At 39.7% G+C, this 25,246-nt stretch overlaps 2 protein-coding genes across 2 annotated transcripts in view; one reads left to right on the forward strand and one right to left on the reverse strand.

The window, feature by feature from the left end:
- LOC141326054 (uncharacterized) overlaps nt 1-25,246 on the reverse strand; it is a 264,874-nt gene that overhangs the window by 83,825 nt on the left and 155,803 nt on the right. The gene's annotated exons all lie outside the window — the stretch shown is intronic.
- Nucleotides 4,444-25,246, forward strand: part of LOC141325767 (uncharacterized) — a 92,632-nt gene continuing 71,829 nt past the window's right edge. Inside the window, exons 1-3 of the mRNA XM_073834504.1 lie at nt 4,444-4,528; nt 5,924-6,741; nt 6,788-6,990. Coding sequence (XP_073690605.1) covers nt 4,444-4,528; nt 5,924-6,741; nt 6,788-6,990 — 1,106 coding nt within the window. The remainder of the gene's footprint in view (nt 4,529-5,923; nt 6,742-6,787; nt 6,991-25,246) is intronic.

Below are 25,246 nucleotides of genomic sequence, written 5' to 3' on the forward strand. Positions count from 1 at the left end.
CACAAAGAACTTGAACTGCCAGCAAGCAAACCAGTATAGTAACTTGTTGACTTTTTATAGTTACTATGTGCTGTATATAGTTATTTTATATCTAGATTATTTTATATATAGATTTGTATATTGTGTTTTTGCACAGTTTTTTGCACATTTTTCTCTAAAACATTTAATTTATTTTCTTGGAGTTTATTATCTTTGTATAAAATAAAATACAAAAACTGCTACTTTCTGGTACTTTTCATCATTTTGTTAATATATTACATGACATGGGTTAAGTTAGGTGATAAAGTGTTTATTCTCTTGTCAAATGTAACATGGTAAAAATAGTATTTTACAGGTAATAAGCCTGTTTTTGCACTTTGAATAATTTGGGTTTATGGAGTAAACGTGGAGACTTCAGAGAAGACATTGCCTTTCTTCAATTAAATCTAAATACATTTTGTTAAGAAGGTGATAGAAAGATAATTCTTTTCTTCTCTATTCGCTGCCACCTAGATGATTCAAAAGAAACCTTCCGCAGGGACATACACCAAAATTACAGACTCTCATATAAAAACTTTTTTTTTTTTTTTTTTTAATTAATCAATTTCTGACTTTTATCCTTGTTTATCATAGAATTGTGAATAAATACATTAAAATATATGAAATATTCCCCCACTGGGTTATAATTTTGAGTGATTTCTGTAAAATTAGACCATTTGTATCCATTTACTCCAATGTATGTGGGAAGGACGCAATATTAAATTTAGGTATGCCCAATTCTTTTAGCAATCAAAAATGTAGACTGTAAAAGTAGACTTGAAAACACCGATGACTCCTTTCAGATAAATCTCAATAACTTTTTTTAGAAGGAGATATCTACGGTGCCCGCCAGGGGACACCTTCGGTTCACTTATGTTTGTCGTGGCCACAAGATGCGATGATGAGGGAACGAGATCCATTTCTGGTGGCCATGACTTCTTATGTTGAGGAAACAATATGCATTTCTCGAGGCCACGAGTTTAATACATAAACAAACCTGCGTGACCATAGTAACCCAGGATTATCAGAGATAGGTTTATTCATATTTTATTTTTAATTAAGAAATTATTATATTAATTGTTACAGAAATTAATACTGTATTTTAATACTGTATTTTATTTAGTCTAATTAATAGACAAATATAGTGTTTCAGTGAGAGTGAATTATTCACGTAGTTTCATTTGGAAATCATTTATCGTCACACCGTAAAATAGGCCTACATGACATTCCTTCTATTAACTGATCGTCTTTTTTCCTTATTTGTATTATTATTATCGTCATCATTATTATTATAATTATTATTATTATTGTAGCCTATATATTTTTATTTTCATTTATATTCGTTTCACTACGTGAATGATTCATTCGTCAGTGAACAGTATTATGTAGTCTAGTCTATTAGATGAAACAAAATAAAAATATGTTCAATCCTTTAAACTACATTCCAGTCAAAATCAGTCATAGCATGTCAAGCATTTACAGTTTCATTTCCATATACGTTAAGTAAAGAGATGAAAATGAAGGGGGGAAAACGAATATAAACGAAAATAAAAAATATATAGGCCTACAATAATAGGCTAATTAAAATAATTAATAATAATTATAATAATGATGACGATAATAATAATACAAATACGGAAAAAAGACAATCAGTTAATAGAAGGAATGTCATGTAGGCCTATTTTATGGTGTGACGATAAATGATTTCCAAATGAAACTACGTGAATAATTCACTCTTCACTGAAACACTATATTTGTCTATTAATTAGACTAAATAAAATACAGTATTAAAATACAGTATTAATTTCTGTAACAATTAATATAATAATTTCTTAATTAAAAATAAAATATGAATAAACCTATCTCTGATAATCCTGGGTTACTATGGTCACGCAGGTTTGTTTATGTATTAAACTCGTGGCCTCGAGAAATGCATGTTGTTTCCTCAACATAAGAAGTAAGGATGTCGTTACCTCGACAAGATGATCTCGTGGCCAAGACATAATATGACGTTCCCACGAGTTAATATGTCGTGGCCACGAATTAATATCTCGTGGCCACGACAAACATAAGTGAACCGAAGATGTCCCCTGGCGGGCACCGTAGATATCAAAAAAAAAGAAGAAAAAAAAAAAAGAAAATGTGTCCCTGTTTACTACCACCTAGTGGAATCAAAAGAAACTTTCTAAAGGGACATAGAAAAAAAAGGTCAATTTTTTTTAAAATAAAATATTAATTAAAAACAGTATCAAAAAATGACTTTTTATATGTGTTTATCATAAAATTGTGAATTTATACAATATAATATATGCAATATTCCACTACTGTGTTAAAATTCAGAGTTTTCTGTAAAATGAGACCATTTTTATCAATTTACTCCAATGTATGTGGGAAGGGCACTCTTTTAAACTCAGATATGCCAAATCCTCTAACAAATTCAAAATATGCTGCAGAGTTTAAGTGGTTAAGGCTCACTGCTACACATAATTTAGCACATTGTAAAAGGAGAGCCACCCCCAGCACTCTTAACTGGTCTGGGTATGTATGGCCAAACAACTCCTTATGGTCCATAATCAAACTAAATATATTGTAGAAACTTACATTTTCTGTAGTTTTTTTTAAACGATTTGTATTGAAAAACAATACTATACAAATAAACTTTAATGGAATTGAATTGTAAGTAAATCTTGTTTATATTATAATCACATTTTAGAACAGGCTTTTATACTGTCCGCCAATTTTAATAAAGATACTCTGTGAAAATGTAAATCACATTAACATTTGAAATAAATTATTTAAACCATTTTAATTAAAGTTTTTTTTATTCAGTCAAAATCAACAGTACAAAACCCCAGTCAATGTAATCATTTACAGTAATTGACCTTTAATTTAAAAAATAATAATAGCTGAAGTCTGATTTACTGTCTTTATGTTCTGGGGAGAAATTAAGATGTAATAAGATTAATTAATTGTTATAAGGATTCCATTTCAGTTCATAATAGTTAAATCTCTCTTCTTGGTTGAGAATATCACAAATGTATTAGATAAAATTAGATACTTAGTATCAGTAGCTTTGGACTTTTGATAGATCTACAGTTGATTCCTTCAGTTTATCCTAGGTATAGATACAGCTGTACCATTTTATACTTTTGTAATCTTAAATTATATTGATTTTTTGCGAACAAGACTTTTATTTTGTTCTGGGTACGTGACGTCACAAGGCTGCGGCGCGCTCCTGCATCTGGGATTCAAACTGAAGAAAGGTGTGTGCTTAAAGTGTTTAAATCAGTACAACTTGTTTAGAGAATTGCAAATACAACTGTGAAATGAATTGTTAGCCACTGTAACGCTTTATTTAGTGACACGTAGTCCCTATATAGTGAATCATTTTTCCTAAAGAATTCGGTTACTGTCAGTAGTGTTGATAGAAACGGATCTTTTCGAAATTCCGAGTCAACTGAATCAATCGATTCACAAAATGATTCACTGATTTGAATCGCTGCACACTGACGACATCTGCTGCTCAAAACACTGCAACGAAAACAAACACGTGTAATGACAACGTCTACACACAATTGCACGTTTTCATAAATAAGCAAATAAATAGCAAATGTTTTTTTTTTAAATAAAAGTTTAATCCTATAAATATAATCTACAAATCAGCAAATGCTAAATAGCAATCTTAATACAAATGTAAACATTGAGTATAATTTGTGTTCTTTTATTAGGTCCATTAACACTCACTCTCTGACTGACTCCCTTACAAGTGTGCTGACTGCTAAACTAGGGAGCTGATACAGTTGTGCTGTATTGTGTATAGCTTAGGTGCAACATGGAGCTTGAAGACGTACAGAAAAAAATTAAAACGGGGGAATTAACTTTGAGCAAGTTTGGAGGAAAGTCGGAGGTATGGAAATATTTTCAACAAGTGGTGGGCAGTGACAACATTAATGTCGATCCATTCTGAATAAACAAACAATGCAGTTTACATGCTTCATCCTTGTTGCAAAAAGTAGTCGGATTTAAATCGGGCTCATAATCACAGTTAATGTGTCGGACCGGGTCGGGCTCGGACACAAGGTGCACAGGCTCAGGTAGGATTGGGTTTAATTTTTTGGGCCCGATCTAAGCTCTACACTGAGGCTCAGTGGTAAACATTACATTCATAAATTACACTTGAAATTAATCTTTTCAATATAACATTTTTAATATAAAAATATTACATTATTTAAATAACTGAAATAATACTTTACAAATGACAAGTCACGCTTTTATTACTAAATCATTTATTCAATTAATGTTTTTCAAACAAATGATTTATTCAGAAACGCACCCAGAGTTTTAGTTTGCATTGATTTTTCTTTCTACCAAACACAGTAAAACTCCTGCTGAATCAACAGAGATCCACAACTCACTATTATAAAGATGGCATTTATTAAAGAGGAGAGTGAAGACATCAAGATTGAAGAAACATTCAGAGTCAAACATGAAGATACTGAGGAACAAACAGGTTGGTTTTCATCCTCAAAGTCACTCATTTGATCCCTATTAAAATGTCCAGCTCTACAGAAAAAAAGTTATTTAGTGTAACATTAAACAATACCTACTTCTGATTAGAAAATGATCTCTTCCCCGGAGTCCATGTTTTTGGCACGGAACTTCATGAATGCGATTGCCTCGGAAATCGTCAGGTTTTAAATTATTTCCGTGTACCACTGCGTCCGTCACTCATGACTTGTGCGTGGCCATATGGTCTTCCGACCGTCTGAATTCACACTGTGTACGGCCTTAATGTAAGTACTGTAGTGGCCTAATGGTTAGTGGTCAGATGGTCAAGAACTAAACAGTGTTAACTCTAGTCCACAAATGCCAACATCATTTTCAAGCTCTTTAAGGAAAAGTTTTGGTTTCTGAAAGATCCAATAGCACTAGAATACAAATGCAACTTTAATAAGCTCAATATCTGTGCTGTGATGGAAATTAAAGAGGACCTGTTATGCCACTTTTTCTTAACAAGTCTCAGTCTTTTGAATTGAATAAAGTCAGCATCACATTTGCAATCGTGCTAATATTTAGGAAAACAGCACTCTTCTTCTTTAAGAGTTGCTTAAACATACCATATGTTGTAAATTAACAAGAACAGTGATGACAGCACTGTTTTCAAAGAAAGAAAATGGCTTACTTGAAGATGCTTTTTCAAGATTAGATTGTGTCTTAAAGCCGATCGGAGAGACAAGTTGCAAGTAAACAAAAAATTCCATTGGACTATGATGTTACATAATTTTTTATTTGTATTTCCAATGCTTGGCTTTCTGATTTCCTCCTGGGAGTCCTGACTAGCAGTGCAGGTTGCTAATTGAATAGTTACTCATATTTTGTATTTTAAATACATAATGATGTTACATGTACTTAGTTACTTTCGTGGGTTTGATTAGAAAATATTTCTTACTTCAGTGCTGCTTTTAAATTCTGTAGCGTGAAGATAAACATGGCAGATTATGTATTTTTTATATATTTTTTAAAGGAGCTGGTGTTTTTTTAATAATTATATGGTAATTGTGACAAAAGCACAACAATATATGTTACAAATAACGTTTTAATTATGGCTATAATTACTGGCTAAAATTGGAAGGAAATGCGTTTAATAGAGACAGATCAGTAGTATTTGTATCAATGAGACTGGTCTCCTTTAACAATAGGCTACTTGGTGAAAAGATGCCAATAAGCCACATATTTTAAATGTACAATCTTTATGTTGTTTCACTTTAATTTGGAGATTTAATATGAAATTGTTTATAGTCAAATAGTTAGTTTTTAATTGATTGACAGCACTAGTCTAAATGTTTTGATGTTGCTTTGTGCCATTAAACTGCTGTTAACTTCCATTTTTCTTGTTTCACCTCAGAACTGATGGCACTGAAAGAGGAGAGTCAAGAACTCAACGAAACAGAAGAGAAAGATCAAAATGAGAAACATGATTTCAAAACTGAAGAAAAATCAATTAGTTGCTCACAGAATAAAAAAACTTCCTCACCAGAAATAAATAAAAAAACACAAAGAACAAATCTTAATTCTAACATGAGAATTCAGATTGGAGAGAGACGTTACAGCTGCCAACAGTGTGGGAAGAGTTTCTCACGAAATGGAGATCTTAAGACTCACATGAAAATTCACTTTGAAAAGAAGCTGTTAATATGCCCTCAGTGTGGAAAGAGTTTCACAAAGAAAAAAAACCTTAAGGCCCACATGAAAACTCACACCGGAGAGAAGCCTTTTGCCTGCCCTCAGTGTGAAAAGAGTTTTACGCAGAAAAAAAATCTTATTGTCCACATGAGAGTTCACACTGGAGAGAAGCCTTACATTTGTAAACTCTGTGGAAAAAGTTTCACACGAAATGGAGTTCTTGAGACTCACATGAACATTCACACCGAAACGAAGCCGTTCATATGTCCTCAGTGTGGAAAGAGTTTTACACAGAAAAGTATGCTTACTCTCCACATGAGAATTCACACTGGAGAAAAGCCTTTCATCTGCCCTCAGTGTGGAAAGAGTTTCACGTATAAAGGAAACCTCAAGACTCACATGAGAATTCACACTGGAGAGAGTCCATTTAAATGTGATCAATGTGGGAAGAGTTTCAGACACAGCGCAAACCTTAATAAGCACATAAAGGTTCACTCAAGAAAGAAGAGTTTTAAATCAGTGCAAAAAGAGTTTCACAGAGAGGGAACATCTTAAGACTCATGTAGTAACTCACATGGGAGAAAAGCCTTTCATGTGTCATCACTGTGGAAAGAGTTGTTCAAGAGCAGGAAACCTCAGGGTTCACTTGAGCATTCACACTGGAGAGAAACCTTACACCTGTGAACAGTGTGGAAAGAGTTTCACGCATAAAGTAAACCTTAAGATTCACATGAGAGTTCACACTGGAGAGAAACCATACAAGTGTGTTCAGTGTGAGAAGAGTTTCACATGTCTAAGCAGCATTAAACGTCATTCGCAAATTCATTCTGGAAACAAACTGCCGTTTTCTTCAGTGCAAGAAGAGGTTTAGAAAAAGGAGCAATTTCTACAATTATCTACACATTCATTTTGAAAGACATTCAATTGTAGTCAAAGTAATAACATTATTATCCCATTACATTATTCCATCACATTTACAGATACATGTGAACAATCATGCAAATGTAAGACTTTGTCTGTGTTTCTTGTTCAAGACTGTAACGAGACAAAAGCTGTGTGAAATCAAGTCTATGTTCACACTGGAACTGAATGTGGGCCACATCTGATCACCTTCATGCAACCTTCATCTCTTTTTGTTTCACCATAAGTTTTTTTTTTGTACTGTGGCCATACCTGACCATCTGCTTTACTGTAGTTTCAAATATTGAGTGATTACAGTAGATTCCCTCAAATTTTGACTATGTAGAGTATGTGTTGATTTTTCTGAATCAAGATATTAGTCAAACTTTTACCTTGCTAGGAAAAGCAACAATGTAACTGAAAGATTATAAATGAATTAAACTGAACAAAATGACTTACACTTTCAAGTGTATTTTATCTTCTTGCTTACTTAATCGCAATTTAATGTTGTAATATCTGTTTACGTTTATGGACTTTATCAGGAGAGGCTTGAAAATATTATTCTAGTTTTGAACAGGTCTGTTTTTTAATCAGCACAGTTCATTCTTTGTTGTGCTTCCAGTAGCCTATATGTACAATAGATATACGTACTGTTTCAAACAATCCTTAGCAGTTGGCCTTCTATCATTTTCTTGTTAATTATACATTAAATAAAGAATATCATTTTTTTTTTTTTTTTTTTAAACAATTGTATTCAGTAGTAACACATTTTCCTCCTCTATCCAAGCACAAATAGCTTCTCATCAGCCCATTTTATCTATTTTCTGTTGGCTACCCAGCCAAGCTACATTTTACAACTCATCACTTTTAGCACATACTTCAAACACTTCATGGAATTCTCATTTGTACAGCACTTCTTCTGTTGCCAAATTACACACTTCTGTCATTTTTAAACACAGACTGCTCACAAAAAAATCTTATTCACTCTTTGCACTTACAGCCACTACAATCTCAGTCAAAGTCCGTACTTTAAGAACCTATCAGCTTTCGCCTTGATTTCATCACTTGGTCCACTTCTTTTTGTTCAACTTATAGCCTTGTATAATTTTTACCTTCATAGTGTCACGACTGTGTGTATGCAATGCACAGAGATGAGAATTAAATGAAAGCTCTTTAATAAAATCCACAAAGGGTAATCCAGAAAGGTAAGGTATGTTCCATACATCCAACACAACATAAAGACATTTAAAACCGGACAAAAAGGAAGGGACAAGCAGGAACTAAAATACACAGGATAATTAAACTCAGATGCAGCAGGGAATAATTAATTAACTAAACATGACTCTCACGGTGTGCTGGGGTTGAGGAAACAAACAGAAAACTAGGAATTCAGCAACCACAAAGTAACTTTAATAAGATGGTAACTAATGCTGCGTTCACACCAAACGCGAATATGCGTCTAAATTCGCGCCTGCCGCGTCTAGTTATTCGCGTGACCACTTTGTGTTCATTCGCGCGTCAAGAGCGAAATCGACGCGCGTAAAAACAAAAGTTTGAAGCGAAATTTACGCGCGTCACGCGCGTCAGAGGCGAAAGTTTCAAACCCCGTTGGCGGCCATCTTTTTTACAAGATTCTGTTGTTGTTCGGTCATTTATCGAGAGAGTCACCGCTCTGTATTTGCTCTGGAGAGCAGAACAGCCGCGTACGGATCATCGTCGCCGTATTTGGGTCCACCAGACCCTTCGGAGGCGAACCCAGTTCGGCGAGTTTCATCACTTGCTCCAGGAGCTGCGCCTGGATGACGGCCGCTTTCAGCGGTACTTCCGCCTGTCCCGCGCCCAGTTCGATGACCTGCTTTCCCGCATCGGTGCGAGGGGATTTCAGGAGCGGCGGAACTTCCCTCTGTGCGTTGGAGCAGTATATGATGACAGAATTTTCATTTTAAAAGTGAACTACTCGTTTATGTCATTCCTCTTTTGATGTATAATAATTCTATAGGTCTGTGCCATTTTTTTGTTCAGGTTATTACTGTAAAATCTGTTATTTATTTTTGTTTTGATGATAAATGGAGCCAGCCTCCAAAAGTATTTAACCTGTCCTGTGATTTCTTTATTTTCCTCACACAACACTGTCCAGACACACTAAAGTATACACACTATTATAGTTATTATTGTTCTATATGTTTCATATAATTAAGATTTAGATATGGATTAAATAGCATTCAATACAAAATGAATATGTGTCATATATGTGATAAAACACTTGCTTTGTTGTGCATTAGAACCGCACTAGGCATTTAGTAGGGCTGGGAATCGATTCCAAAAAGAATCGATTCCTCGATTCCGAGGCATTGGGAATCGAGAGTCGATTCCAACGTTTGGAATCGATCCTCTCATGGGGAATCGACTCTTCATTCAGAGCCGTTTTCAGCTCATTAAAACTTACCTCTTAAACGGAAGGCTGCATTCCATGAAGGCTGCATATTTCGGCTGTAAGTCATCAAACGTCGATTGACGAAAATAAACGTAATAAAAACGACTCATTACTAAACTCGTCTGAGTTTAAGGATGCAGCCTTCAGTTTGAGAAGCACCCATTAATTTGCCTCTTGCTCGCTAATAGTTATTATAGTCTGATACATTTCCACAAAAAGATTCGTTCGGATAGATCATTTAAATGAACCAGTTCAAAAAACGATTCAGATGTTATTTTACGGGAGAACTGGCTCATGATGTCCACAATTTTGAGCGCTGCACGACAGAATAGATCATGACGTGTCTTGATCTTATTTACATCTTAAATAAATGCTATTTTTAATCTTTCTATCAGCCAATGATAACTCTGAAAGAAAACGCAGAGAGCACGTCAGTGGCCGAGAGCGCATCTGATTGACAGCTACGCCACGAGCTCTTATATCATCCTGCATTTATTGCGAAATTATAGCTCTTATATCAGTATTGTTGTTAAAGTTCTGTTTATTTTGTTTCAGTGTATAGTTTGCTAATTTTGTCATTTTATACACGTCACGTCTTGTTTTATTCATGCAATAAATGCATGTCCACTGCTGAGCTGTGGGTTATGACTAATTTCCTGGGCAATGAATTACAATTTGAAATCAGTCAGAGCTACAGAAAAATAGTATATATATATATATATATATATCTTTTTTTTTTTTTTTTTTTTTTTTTTTTTTTTTTACAAATGAAGCTTCATATTATGAGAAGGTAACTTTATACGACCTTTACATCCTGTATTTATTGCGAAATTAGCTTCCTCCAATCTAAAAAACAAGAATCGAAAAAGAATCGAAACAACAGTGAGGAATCGATTCTGGAATCGAATCCAATCGATTCCAGAACCAGGAATCGGAATCGGAATCGATTCCAAAATTTTCGGAATCGAACAGCCCTAGCATTTAGTATTCATGTTTCATATTTGAATGAGTGACTCCGGGCGGGCCTGCCGCCACAGCATCAAGCAGGCTCCTGATTGGTTAACGCGGCGCGAATTGACGCAGAAGTTCAGATTTTTCAACTCGGGCGGCAGACGCGAATTCGCGTCAAACGCATGATGCACAAAAAGCACAATTCGCGCGTAACGCGCCAGACGCTCAATTCGCGCGAACTAGACGCGCGAATGAGGCGAATTCGCGTCTACCGCGCCGCGCTAAACGCCAATTCGCGCCGCAAGAACTCCAGACGCGCGTAAACGCGTCTTACCATTGACTTAACATTGAAATCACTCGCACCAGACGCATATTCGCGTTTGGTGTGAACGCAGCATAAGATTTTAAAAGAAAGATGGAAACTTTTTGAACCAAAGAATAAAGTACATATAATTTTAATTTAATGCTGCCATAACTTGCAGTAATGTAATGTATAATTATTTCAATAAATAATAATAGTAACTAGATATGTACATTTCCTGAAGAAAATGTGAGTGGTGCTTGCGGTGGCAAAACTCGGCCCTGGGTTGCTAGGGTGATGATATGCAGTTGCTATGGCACCCAGGATGATTGCTAGGGCCGTTGCTAGGGTACCTGGGCTGGTTGCTAGGGTGTTGCTATGCTGTTGCTAGGGTACCCGGGGTGGTTGCTAAGGTGTTGCTATGTGGTTGCTAGGGTACCCAGGGTGGTTGCTAGGGTGTTGCTATGCGGTTGCTAGGGTACATGGGATGGTTGCTAGGGTGTTGCTATGCAGTTGCTAGGGTAACCAGGGTGGTTGCTAAGGTGTTGCTATGCGGTTGCTATGGTACTTAGGTGGTTACTAGGGCCGTTGCTATGCAGTTGCTAGGGTACTTGGGTGGTTGCTATGGCCGTTGCTAAGGTACCCGGGGTAGTTGCTAGGGCATTGGTAGGCAGTTGCTATTTGTTAAAGATCATTACTATGGAGTGTTATAGAGGTCTTTGCCTGATTAGCCCTTAGCTAATTGCTATTAGCATGTAGCCATTGAGTGCTAACATGTGTTGCATGTTGAGAGTTTGCTAGCATGAGTCAAAAGTAGCAACTCCCATGTCCATGCGACATTCTGATACAAAGATATAGGTCTTGCTAATTGGTTGCTAGGGTAATCTGTTTGGTTGCTAGGGAGTGGCCAATAACGACACTGTAAAGTGTAGTTGCCAGTATGAGTGATATAAACCAACCCCCATGTCTCTGTGACATTCAGGTCTGAAGATATGCCTGTGTGGCTTTGGGTTGCTAGGGTACTCTGTTTGGTTGCTAGGGAGTGGCCAATGACGACATTGTAAAGTGTAGTTGCCAGTATGAGTGATATAAACCAACCCCCATGTCTCTATGACATTCAGATCTAAAGATATGCATGTGTGGGTTTTGGTTGCTAGGGTGCTTGATAATGTTGCTAAGGCGTGGCTAGATAGTGTCATTGGTGATTCATGATTGGCCGAATCCAACGAGCCCACCCTCATGTCTCTATGACACTGTGATCCAAAGATATACATATGGGTCATTATAATGGCAGTCTATGGGATCAGTTGCTAGGGTGCTCTAAATGGTTGCTAGGGCGTGGCTTGACAGCTTTACAGTGATCCGGAGAGTCTGATTGGTTGTCTGAGTAAAATGAGCCCGCCCCCATGTCTCTATGACACTGTGATGCAGAGTTATGTTCAATGCAAAATCCCTATGTAAATTACCATAGTAGGAAAAACACATGTGTTTCATGGGCCGTCCCTCACCATAATAAGTCAATGGGGCAAATTTAGGGCGCTCTCGTGCCCCAGGGTTACAACTTATACCCCATTGAGTGGTGTGTTCTCGCACAGCTTGATAGCCTCTCCAAATGTGGCGAATCACATGTTTCTACGAAATTGTCCCTCGGCGCTACGTCCCGTCAAAGTTGGCCGCAATGCGTTGTCTATGGGATTTTTTTGCCGAATTTTTGCCCCGTGTGATGTCATCGTACCCCCGATCGCTTATAAAAGTCATAGCACACTATTCCCGAATAGGCCGCACGATTTGACGCCCGTTTCGTGGGTCTAAGACAAAAACTGCGGGACAAGTTACGCGCCGAAATTTGCACGGAAGAAGAAGAATAATAAGTATGTGAGATAGTAATAGTGATGCTTTGCCTATGGCAAGCACCACTAATAATACATTTTATTTGATGGCGCCTTTCAAAACACCCAAGGTCACCTCACAAGCAAATAAAAATACAAATAAATAAAGAGACAAATCACTACATAAAACAAAAACACACAGTAAACAGTCCGCATATAGAAATGAGGTGCATTAAGGACTCAATAAAATATAGTGCTAGTCTTTGTGGGACAACTTGCTATTGCACAGGTTGATATTTAAATTAATCTGAAAATGCAGCATATCTCCATGAAATTCTATGGTCAAAAGTGCAGTGTTTGCACAACTACTGTACAAAGCAGGTGGCTAGTAGTTGGTCTAACTAAACAGTGGGAGCACTACTGTGAGTCAGCGCAAGGCCAGTCTTTGGATAGTTGAGCTTACAACAAAATGTCTATGCTATATATAAAGAAAAAAGTACAAAAAGGTAAAAAAGTATATAAATACTGTTCAGTTTCTCACAAAAAAACAAAAACAAATAATGTATCATCACTAGAATCAACATTCTTCAGCTTGGGCTAAACACATAATTTTTGCTTGGTTAGAACAGCAGCTACGCTAATTATTTCTCTATTTGTTTCTCTGTTTCTGCCACGGGATTCCCATCCCTCAGAGGAACGCCGACGATGCCAACCTTCCCAGCAGGCACAGGACGTCAACATGACGTCAGATTGACGTTGTACCCCAACCACTATGACGTCTATCAGACGTTGCATTTTGGTTGGAAATGAAAATCGGGTTGACGTCAGAACCCAACGTTGGCTCGACGTTGGATTTTGGTCACTTTCCAACGCACAGAGGTGTAAAATCCAGGTTCCATGAGTAAAAGTCCTCCCCAGTTTTTCAATCACCTGGATTTTCTAATTAGCACAGTATTTCAACCAGAAGGACTGAGATTGGACCAAGTCATTCCTTTTGAGTCTCAAGCAAGTCTGAAGTAAAATCCCAAGCCCCTAAAGAGTTAAAGTTAATGAGATAACTGAATGATGATTGTGTTAGTGATGAACACCTGCTGTTAACAAGCAGCATCATTGAAGAAAAGAGAAACACAAGAACTACAACTGACTTGAATCAACTGAACAAAACATTTCATCTCTCAAAATCTGATTAAACATCTCCACAAACAGCATCACCAGCTTCACTCATTACTAACCAGGTTGACTTTATTTCATGTCTGCAGAATCTCTTATTGAGAATTATAAGAGGTTTAGATGTTGATGTTTTATTGGTCAAGAAAAAAAAAAAAAAAAAAAAAACACAATGTCACCATAATTGTGGTCAAGGGTTGCTTTAGTTTGTCTCTTGACTCTTGGAGTAACTTAGTAATTTCAGAAGTGAAGTAATTCCAATGCTGTTTTTCAGCAAACATTTGTGTGTTGAATTGAAAGCGTACAGCAGCAGATGAGTTCACACTTTCCCCATATATCTAATTTAGATGAGCATCTTGAAGTGGTCTCTCTCTTTGATTTATTGAGTTACATTTAGCTATTGTAGAACTGCAATAAAAAGAAACCTTATTAAACAAATGTCACTGCTTAAGTGTAGACAGAAAACCGCAACAGCTCAGGCTTTAAGACATGAACACTCATCATATGCTCCTCAACAGTGGTGACAATAATTATTCATACTGCAGTGCATGATGGGAGTGTTTACTATGCTTTTACCCAACATGCATTGCAGCATGAAGCGTTTTGTTGATTGTCACCATTGTTGAGATTCATATGCTGGTTCTTGATGTCTGTGTGTATCTAAGTGGTACAGATGTTAAAAAAATGTTTACGTTTTATACAGGTTTTAAATTCGCTATAATTGTTAGAACAACACTAGAGGTGCATAACCTGCGGTAGTTTTGCAGATTTGGTAGTGCAAAACCTTAACATAAGAAGAAAAGAAAGTTATTTTGTGTGTGTTCAAATAAGCTCTTGATGATTATCTCATCATATAAAAACAGCTATTAGTTGCTCGCTGTACAGCTTTGATCTCACTGCTTTACAACACCAGATGCATTGTAACAGAGAGATATCTAACGCAAGAGTCAAGGGTCAGGAGCCCAACTAAAGCAAATACTGACCTCCACAATGGTCACATCATTTTAACCAATAAAACATCAACATCTGATACTCTATAATAACAACAGGTGTTCATCAATAATGCACAATCATCATTCAGTTATCTCAATAACTTTAACTCTTTGAGGACTTTTGCCTTGAGACTCAAAAGAAATGACTTGGTCCAATCTCTGTCCTCCTGGCTGAAAAACTGTGCTAATTAGCAAATCCAGGCGATTGGAACTAAATACTGGGGAGGACTTTTACTCACCGAACCTGGATTTTACACCTCTGACAACGCAACCTAAAAACAACCAAATATCAACGTCTAATGATGTTACAGCTTGACGTTGTGTGGACGTTACCACTATGACGTCTATCAGACGTTGGGTTTTGGTTGCCATACCTGAAGAATAAATGTCAGTATTTGACGTCAATATGACGTTGGTTTAAGATGTTGGCTCGACGTTGGATTTTGGTCACCTGACGTCACAACCTAAATCTAACCTAATATTAACGTCATATGACGTTGTGTGCCTGCTGGGTTGAAACAACATACATATGTCCTTGTGAAATGTATGCACAAAATTTAAAACCAGTAGTTCATATATTATAGAGAAACACTTTGTCCATTCCACCCCGTCACAAGGTCATTTTGTAAAAAGTTTATATAAATAAAATGAAATGTTACTTGATTTAATGTTGTATATGATATTCTTATTGTGTGGACTAATTAAATAAATGCCACTTTATTTGTATTTTTTGAGTGAATTTGTTTTTTCACTACAAAAAGTGAGGCCATTGAAATGTCAAATAAATTTTTCAAGATTAAAGATTTTTTATTAAGTCACAGACTTTCTATTGATGGTTTGCAAAAAACAGACAATTCATTATTAGGAAAACATAAAATCTTAAAAATATATTTCATTTGTTTGTGCCTGAGGTGGGGAAATATGTTTTTTGGAGGGTTAACTTGTCTTTCAAGTTGTAGTCTTTTTTTTTTAGAAAGTTTGTTCTTAATGAATTTTTTGAAAATTGCAAAGTGGAAATGGCACCCTTTTCGTAGAATGAATCAATACTTTCCCATTTTATAAGTGGAAGACACTGTGCTGGAAAACACTTTGTAGCTAGCAGCTACAGCCTGTTGGCTTCCACTTGAAGCTAAAAACTGAAGAGTCTACAGGCATACTGAGCATACACTGATGTACAATAAATAGCTGCACACGACAAAGTAAATCATCGAATCTACCTGCCGACATCTGTAAATATCTAATAATTTATTTCTAAGAAAATTTACCCTCCTTCTGCCTCGTACAGTTCAAGGGTTGTACGTACCATCCTTACCTGGAATGAGAGTGCACTGGTGGCAATAAAAGCTCTCCAGAAATCATGACCCTCTGTCACACCTCTGTACATCCAGAAACTTGTCACCCTTCTGTAACCTGGAGTCAGGTTTTGTGTAAAGCTGAACACTGGGTGGACATTAAACAGTGGTGGAAAGAGTACTGAAAATTTATACTCAATTACAAGTACCGTTACATTGCTGAAATTGTACTCAATTATAAGTAAAAGTACTGGTGTTAAAAAAGTAATTAAGTAAAAGTACAAATTACTCCTCATAAAAACTACTCAGAGTACTAATTACTTATTATAATTAGCTGGTTATTGAATTATCCATAATTGCTGAATCAGACAAGATCCAGACAATAAAGCACACGCTATACAAATTAAATTATAGGTTAATCACCCTATATATTTTCCATTCATTACATAACACAATAAGCAGAAAAAAAACAGTAGGCCTTTCTAATATATATATATATATTTAAGATATTAAAACAAGTGCACAGTAAGCAATGCAATAAGAACAAATAAACAAATTAGGAATTAATTAATACTGTCTGTATTACAATGATGATAGATTTGCATGTTCTAGTTAGAGCTGGGCCAAATGGCCTAAAAATAAAATCACTGATTTTTTCACAAGAAATCCGATTTACGATTTAAATAGATCCCCACCACCGCCCACCCCCCACCCCCCACCCCCCAAAGACATTTAGCATGTAAAGAAACCCCAGCTTTTCCACAACATATGGCCACCATATATTTTGCAATATACATTGCAACTGCATCAGTGATCGCTTTCCACCAGTCCCCATTCTTATTATACTGGAAACAGTAAATGTTTGTAAGACAAATAAATATGCGGTGGGAGGAAAATATATATTTCCATGCTTTTCTCTTGCAGTTATATCATATATAAAAATATTAAATTTTGAATACAGAAATATTAAATGATTTAAATAAATGAAACGATCTGCCAGCAGGTGGCAGCAATAATCATATCATTAATTTGATTCGTTCGAACCGCTGGTTCACTCAGAATAAGTTAGCTGTTTTTATGAAAGGGAAATTGAATCATTTCACTAGATTCGTTTAAAAACGCACGTTCATTCATAAACGTTCAGAGGCTCAGATGTGACTTGTTTCAGACTACTTTTGACCACGAAATAGAGCAAAATTAGGCAATAGTGTTATAGTCAGACAATAACTTCTTTTTTATTTAACTGCTGTGTTAAATCAATATCTCATATACAAACTCCCTTAAAAAAATATTAAAAGCTGTTACTCATCTTGCATCTTCACCTTTGAAGATCCCCTGAGCGCAAACACAAATATGCTGATCGGTCCGGCTAACTGGCTAACAAGCAGCTAATCATATCCCTTTAGTGGCTCCCATAATTTTTTTCCGTGCCTTTCTGAAAACAAATATATACAGTATATCAGTGTGTTTCTCATATGGTGAATGCGCGGGGGGAGGGCTGAGCCCATTCGGAACTGCTGGAGCCCAGAGAGGAGCGTCAGCGGATATTAAAGAGAATTTCATTCAAACAAATCAATGTAAACTACACATGCGAGTTAATCGATATAAAATCGATTTATCGCCCAGCCCTAGTTCTAGTGATGATTATCTTATCAATAGCTCGCCGGAAAAAAATTTATCAAAATAAACGGAACTTGTTTTTCGGTTCAAATACTATACCAGGCTTTCATTGGTCCGTTAAGAAGAGATATTTTTATTGGCTACCGAAATGCCGGTCAGTGGTTAAAATATAATATTCAAATTGCAGTACTCTGTAACGAACTGTGATTTTAAAAGTAATTAAGTAAATTACTCAGGTTAATTTGTACTCAAGTACAAGTAAAATTACAGACTTAAAATTATACTCATGAAAGTACAAATACCCCCAAAATTTACTTAATTACAGTAACGTGAGTAGTTGTAATTCGTTACCTCCACCACTGTTCTGGTGGCACCATGGACTCTGGCTCTCTCCAGGGAATCTGCTGTCAGTTCTGGATGACGGGCCTTGAACCTGGACAACCACACATCGCTTGGCCCTTTCTCTAAATTGACAGTGGTGCTCTCTGTTCTGCCCATCTTTTCCTTTTGCTTTACGTTACTGACTTTCCTTTAAATCAACATTATGTGATGTTTTATTAACAAATTTCGGGAGGAGCTCGCACAGATAATTAACACGGCCAATTCACCCTTAGTAATCAGTCTCCCTATCCAATCAACACAGGGAAAAATCCCTATAAATAACACAACAATCCTACCTTCATCATCTCTTGTCTCGTCAATGCTTTGGCACATCCAACCACCGCGAACATGTCCGAGATCACCTTTTATCCAGAGGATAACCCTTTTGTAGCGGCACGAGATCCCGCAGCATCCCTAGCCGCAACTCAAGCCACCACCGCCCCGCAGGATCCTACAACCGAGCCCGCGGCTGCACCACGGGGCCGCAGGCCTTCTCGCGCTACCACCGCTCATACCCGCCGATGCCACGCCATCACCGGCACCTTCCCCGGCGTCTTCCGACGCCTCAGTCTTCTCATCCGCTCCAGCAACAGTGAAATGGACTGTGGCAGGTCTGCGGCAAGCGCTCGCCAGCCCCAGTGCCAACATCCCGCGCCGAGCTACCAAAGCGAACGCCAGCCCGCCGTTCACGGCTTCGATCACAACCCAGCAGCTTCTTCAAGCCACCGCGGTAGCGTGAGTTTACCGCCGCAGTCTGCAAAAATCCCATTCACAGCCCATGCCTCAGCACACTCCCCTTTCCTTCCCATGGCCGGCAGCGCCGCCATCCAAAACCAACGCGAACATCCCTCCACTAATTGCGCAAGCCCCAGCGCCCGCCATTCCTCCCCTCCCCCCTCTTTCGTCCATTACAGGGATTACGTCTAGCGTGAGTTCGAATCATTTTTACCGACTCGGATCTTTGTGTCTCGTTCAGCAAATGAACGAATCTTTTTCGAGTCATTTCATTCATTTCGTTGATTTTACTAAAAAGCTACGTGTTATTTCCAAAACACATGTTCTAATTATACAATCTGATTCCTTATCTGCCCCAATCTCCAGTCTGCATTTGCCTAACCTGAATCAGTCAACCTCCTAAAAAAATAAAAAATATTTAAAAAAAAATATAAAAATAAATAAATAAAAAATTCACTGTGCTTGGCTGGCCAAAGTCGACATTGCCTCTACCTCAAAGTCATGCCCATCCACCCAGATTTTGGCACCTATTCAGCGTCTGATGGCAGAATAAATATTACTTCACTGCCTCACTTTCGGCTGCAGAAGCAGCCCTTAATTTTTCAACATGTTGTCAGAGGCAATTTGCTGGATCCTCTCCAACAAACATTACATACCATTTCTGGTTTATATCCTAAACGACTTTCTGATCATCTTGCCCCCTGACTCCTCCCCAGCCGCACATCTTTGACTACCCAAAAAGCTTTTCGCAGAGCTCTAGATTGCCCTCGGCCAAGACAAACCCTAGGCCCTAGCATTTCTATTGAATTTTCTGGCATCAACTTGGATTCCCAAAAATTCCTGGCCTCTCTACCCAAAGAGTAAATCGCTAGAACGATTCTGGCGACTTCCTCTCTCTTAACTAATCCTAACCGTTCCAAGCGTGAGCTATTATCCGTTTTAGGCCATTTAAATTTCGCAATGCGCACCATCCCGCAAGGTCGCCCCTTCATCTTCCATCTTCTCTCGCTCACATCCTCCGCCCACGCCCTAGAGGACTAAATATCCCTAACTGACCCATGCCGCAACGAACTCAGTCTACGGATATCCTTCCTTAAACAATGGAACGGATTATCCTTATATAAAAACCTGATTTCTTCCCCAACTGATATCCAACTGTTTACAGATGCTGCCCCCTCCATCGGTTTTGGTGGTTTCTTCCAAGGCCGCTGGTTCGCATCTACATGGCCCCCCCAGCTAGCTGATTTGCTGCTCCAGCTATCATCCTCAGTGCTGTTTGAGTTATATCCTCTAGTCGTTGCAGCCTTTCTATGGGGTAAAGAATGGTCTGCCACTAGCATACTGTGCATTGCGTCAACAAGGGCCGCTCCCACTTTCCCACACTTATGCCTTTGTTAAGACGCCTGATTTGGATTTCGGCTCGTGACCAATTCATTATCACTGCAAAACACATTCCTGGGTCAAAAAATCAAATAGCTGACTCTCTTTCTCGTTTTTCCTTCCAGAAATTCAGATCCTTGGCGCCGGAGGCGGACCCACTCCCGACCCCAGTACCTCCCTATTCAGAGCTGATATTCCCATAAACCACCCCCTGAGACCCCTCCTCGAAGCTTCCCTCAATTCCATTCTCCAAGCCGTTTCCCCCAGAACCCCCCAGTCTTACCTAACAGCATGGAAATGTTTCAAAACATTTCACGCGGCTTACAAGTTATTGTTTCCCGACTTCTCCCTGCTAGCAATTACCTCCTTCATCTCCTATCTCAACGCCATCAAAAACCTCCAAGTCAGCTCCATTAAAGGATATGTTAGCGGGATCCAATTTTTTCATAAACTTCTATACGGCTCACCTTCGATCCACATGACCAATTCCCAGACAGCCCTACTCATTAAAGGTATACAAAAAACCCACCCCACCCGCCCAGACACCCGCCAACCTATAACGCTGAAAATACTATCCAAGTGCATTTCCATCCTCCGCAAAGGTTACCAATCCATCCACACCGCCCGTACGCTAGACGCTATGTTTGTCCTGGCTTTTTTCGGCTTCCTCAGATGCTCTGAGCTCGCCATCACATCTAGCTTCAACCCAGCCATCCACCCAACCATTTCCGATCTAGCAGCATTAGGCAATGAAGCCATTTCCTATTTCATTAAACAAAGCAAAACAGACCAGTCAAAGAGAGGCCACTTTGTTTACATCTTCAACCTCCAGTCGCCCATCCAGCCTTTTCAAACCCTCCTAGCTTTTCTCCAGATCAGGAAATCAAAAAAAAAAAATCCATCCGACCCCCTTTTTGAAGACGACTCCAACCGTCCCGTCACCCTTTTCTGGTTTCAGAAGCACCTTAAGTCCGTCTTACTCCTATCTGGCATCCCAGCTGACGACTTCTCCAACCATTTTTTTTTCGAATTGGCGCAGCAACAACAGCAGCCCAAAAAGGCCTCTCCCAGCAGCAAATCCAAACACTCGGTCGCTGGTCGTCAGAAGCTTTCAAGAGCTATATTCGATCAGACCGCTCCCACATCAAAGAAGCCCACCAGACACTAATCAGCTAAAGCAATTATCTCAGTCCATTCCCCATCCACCCGCACTATTCACACAGCGCCTCGTCAGCCATCCCACAGAATCCCCCTCCAGTTCGATCCTCTAAACTTTCCTTCGTATCCCACCACAGCAATGTCTGCTCCTTCTTCCCGCACTGCAGCAGCAGCGTTTGCCAGAGCCTCTATTTATAACCTTTTTCTGCAGCAGCAGAGCCCACTTCCGCAGAAGCCTCTAGCCCCCTTCCCCGCACCGCAGTGCCAGCTCCCGCAGGAGCCCCTAGCCTTCTTCCCACACTGCAGCAGCAGCGTTCGCTCCCGCCGGAGCCTCTATTTGTAACCTTTCTCTGCCGCAGCAGAGCCCGCTTCCGCAGAAGCCTCTAACCCCCCTTCCCCGCACCGCAGTGCCAGCTCCCGCAGGAGCTCCTAGCCTCCTTCCCACACTGCAGCAGCAGCATTTGCTCCCGCTGGAGCCTCTATTCTTAAACCTCCCTCTGCTGCAGCAGAGCCCGCTTCCGCAGAAGCATCTAGCCCTCCTCCCCGCACCGCAGTGCCAGCTCGCGCAGGAGCCCCTAGCCTTCTTCCCACACTGCAGCAGCAGCATTCGCTCCCGCCGGAGCCTCTATTTATAACCTTTCTCTGCCGCAGCAGAGCCCGCTTCCGCAGAAGCCTCTAGGCCCCTTCCCCGCACCGCAGTGCCAGCTCCCGCAGGAGCCCCTAGCCTCCTTCCCACACTGCAGCAGCAGCATTTGCTCCCGCTGGAGCCTCTATTTATAACCTTTTTCTGCCGCGGCAGAGCCCGCTTCCGCAGAAGCCTCTAGCCCCCTTCCCCGCACCGCAGTGCCAGCTCCCGCAGGAGCCCCTAGCCTCCTTCCCACACTGCAGCAGCAGCATTCGCTCTCGCTGGAGCCTCTATTTTTAACCTCCCTCTGCCGCAGCAGAGCCCGCTTCCGCAGAAGCCTCTAGCCCCCTTCCCCGCACCGCAGTGCCAGCTCCCACAAGAGCCCTTGGCCTTTCTCACACACAGCAGCAGCAGCATTCGCTCTCGCTGGAGCCTCTATTTTTAACCTCCCTCTGCCGCAGCAGAGCTCGCTTCCGCAGAAGCATCTATCCCTCCTTCGCACCGCAGTGCCAGCTCCCACAGGAGCCCCTAGCCTTCCAACATTCCAGCAGCAGCATTCGCTCCTGTCAGAGCCTCTATTTTTAACCTCCCTCTGCCGCAGCAGAGCCCGCTTCCGCAGAAGCCTCTAGCCCTAATCCCTGCACCGCAGTGCCAGCTCCCGCTGGAGCCTTTAGCCTTCTTCCTACACTGCAGCAGCAGCGTTCGCTCCCACTGGAGCCTCTACTAACAAACTCCCTCTGCTGCAGCAGAGCCTGCTTACGCAGAAATCTGCTCCCGCAGAAGCCCCTAACCTTCTCCCCCGCACTTCAGCAGCAGCTTCAGCTCCCGCAGGAGCCTCATCCACCTTTTTAAAGTTCCCCACTGCTGCAGCAGTCACCTTTTCCATAGGAATTTTCCTATTTTACCCCAGCAGTACCCGCAGGAGCTCCTCCCTCATCTCCATCCACGCACCAACGCTACAACTACAGCGAACGTCCAGCATCCATTAAGTCCAAGCTTTTTTTTGGGGTGCTGTTTGGCTGCTGTCCTGCAAGTAATTACTAGCCTTTTGGGGAGAGCTTATAGGGTTCGGGCCAGTGCTGAGCTCGGACCCCTCCCCCTGGGCGGGGGAGAGCCCTGGGCTCGGGAATTTCCACCGAGCTCGAGGCCCTCTCCCGGACAGCACGCCAAACACGCACAACCTTTCGCTCAGTTTATTATCCGTAAGAGGGAACTCGTGAAGTGATGTTTTATTAACAAATTTCGGGAGGAGCTCGCACAGATAATTAACACGGCCAATTCACCCTTAGTAATCAGTCTCCCTATCCAATCAACACAGGGAAAAATCCCTATAAATAACACAACAATCCTACCTTCATCATCTCTTGTCTCGTCAAAGCCCTCCTCCACCCCGTCTCCTCACCTTCAGCCCATAGGGGGAGCGCTTATAGGGTTCGGGCCAGTGCTGAGCTCGGACCCCTCCCCCTGGGCGGGGGAGAGCCCCGGGCTCGGGAATTTCCACCGAGCTCGAGGCCCTCTCCCGGACAGCACGCCAAACACGCACAACCTTTCGCTCAGTTTATTATCCGTAAGAGGGAACTCGTGAAATGTTAATCGTGTGACCTTCAAATGATTGTTTTTCCAATTGTTTATATTCAAAGTTTGATGAAATTGTATGTCTTATTTGTATGAAAATTATATGAAATCTTATTAAATAACTTTTCTGAATATCCTATCAATTCAATTCAATTGACCATATGCATGGATTACGTCCTTGTTTATACAAGCCAGTCATTTCCGGTCAACTGTACTGTGCAGTGATAGAAGTGTACTTTGCTCATTTTCTCTACATAATCCATTCACAATCGAAGAAAAGTTTTGTTTGTCCAAACATCCATGTATACCGTTTCAAGAACGACAAATGCGAGTTTAAAAAAATATGCAAGTAAATCGGCTAAATATGCGCTATGATTGACAGTAATAACCGGATGAAACATCAGACAAGCTGATGTCAAAAAAGACCTGTGCATTAAATGATTCAGATTAAATTCAGAGTAACAAAACTACAGCAGTAACAAGTTTGTGTTGGTGAAATATAGGCTATTTAATAGCTTTTACAGTAAGATGAAGCTTAAAAGATGTAGTAAATAGATTATATCAAATTCATATTGATTCATATTGAGTGCATAATTTAATTCTAATGCTATTGAAATTTAACTTAGAGTGGGTTAAATAAAGGCTACCTAGAACAAGATATTATTGATTCAGTCATCCGAGCCATCAGGCCTGGGCTTCAGTTGCGTAGTTATCTTGAGGGCAAAGCAGACCTCACTCTTCCAACATTACGAAGAATCCTCCGCTCTCACTATCAAAAGAAAAATGCAACAGAACTATACAAACAGCTCACTGCAGAGGCTCAGCGTGCTGGGAACACCACAAAGTTTTCTCATTCGTGTTCTTAATCTGAGACAAAAAATTCAGTTCGCTTCACAAGAAGATGAGTCTGGCCTAAAATATGACCCAGCTTTAGTTCAAAGCATGTTCCTTCATACTGTGCTAACTGGCTTACAAAATGATCTTATTCAGAGTGACCTCCAGCCATTCCTGACTGACCCCACAAATTCAGATTAAGAACACGAATGAGAAAACTTTGTGGTGTTCCCAGCACGCTGAGCCTCTGCAGTGAGCTGTTTGTACAGTTCTGTTGCATTTTTCTTGAGCTGTTTTAAATAAAACAGCTCACAAACAGCTGAATTCAGCTCTTGATGCGTTCTGATGGGTGGATTGGATTAAATTAATTTTAAAGGCGGTATTTATTTTCTTTTTCTACCGATTTCAGAGTAACTGTAAGTAAGAGGTTTGAGTCCCTCCCCTCCAGTGGAGTGGAATTGCTCCGTTAGAGGGTGCATTTTTTTCTCAGCCCATGTAAGTCTATGGGAAATTTTTCATATTCAAAAATTAATAATATATAAACTGTAAGTCTGATCAGTCCACAAAGATATAGCAACTAACTTCACATCAGGGCCCAGGTATCTGCCAAGTTTGGGGCTTGTGGCATTAAAGGCCTAGGGGGAGATGCGTTTATAAAATGTAGTCTCAGAAAAAAGTAGCATAACAGTATGTTGGCTCTCCAAGCCAACGTAATAATAATAAGTTTAAATAGCATAACAGTATGTTGGCTTGGAGACATGATGCAAACGATTGTTAATATGTTCCACTATAATTTTCATGGGTAATTCCTCAATGATACTGGTTAGGTTTCCATTGCAGAACTCAGCTGAAACTTTGTAGACTTCGTCTT

This window comes from Garra rufa, chromosome 2 (genome assembly GCF_049309525.1).
Source record: "Garra rufa chromosome 2, GarRuf1.0, whole genome shotgun sequence".
NCBI lineage: Eukaryota > Metazoa > Chordata > Actinopteri > Cypriniformes > Cyprinidae > Garra > Garra rufa.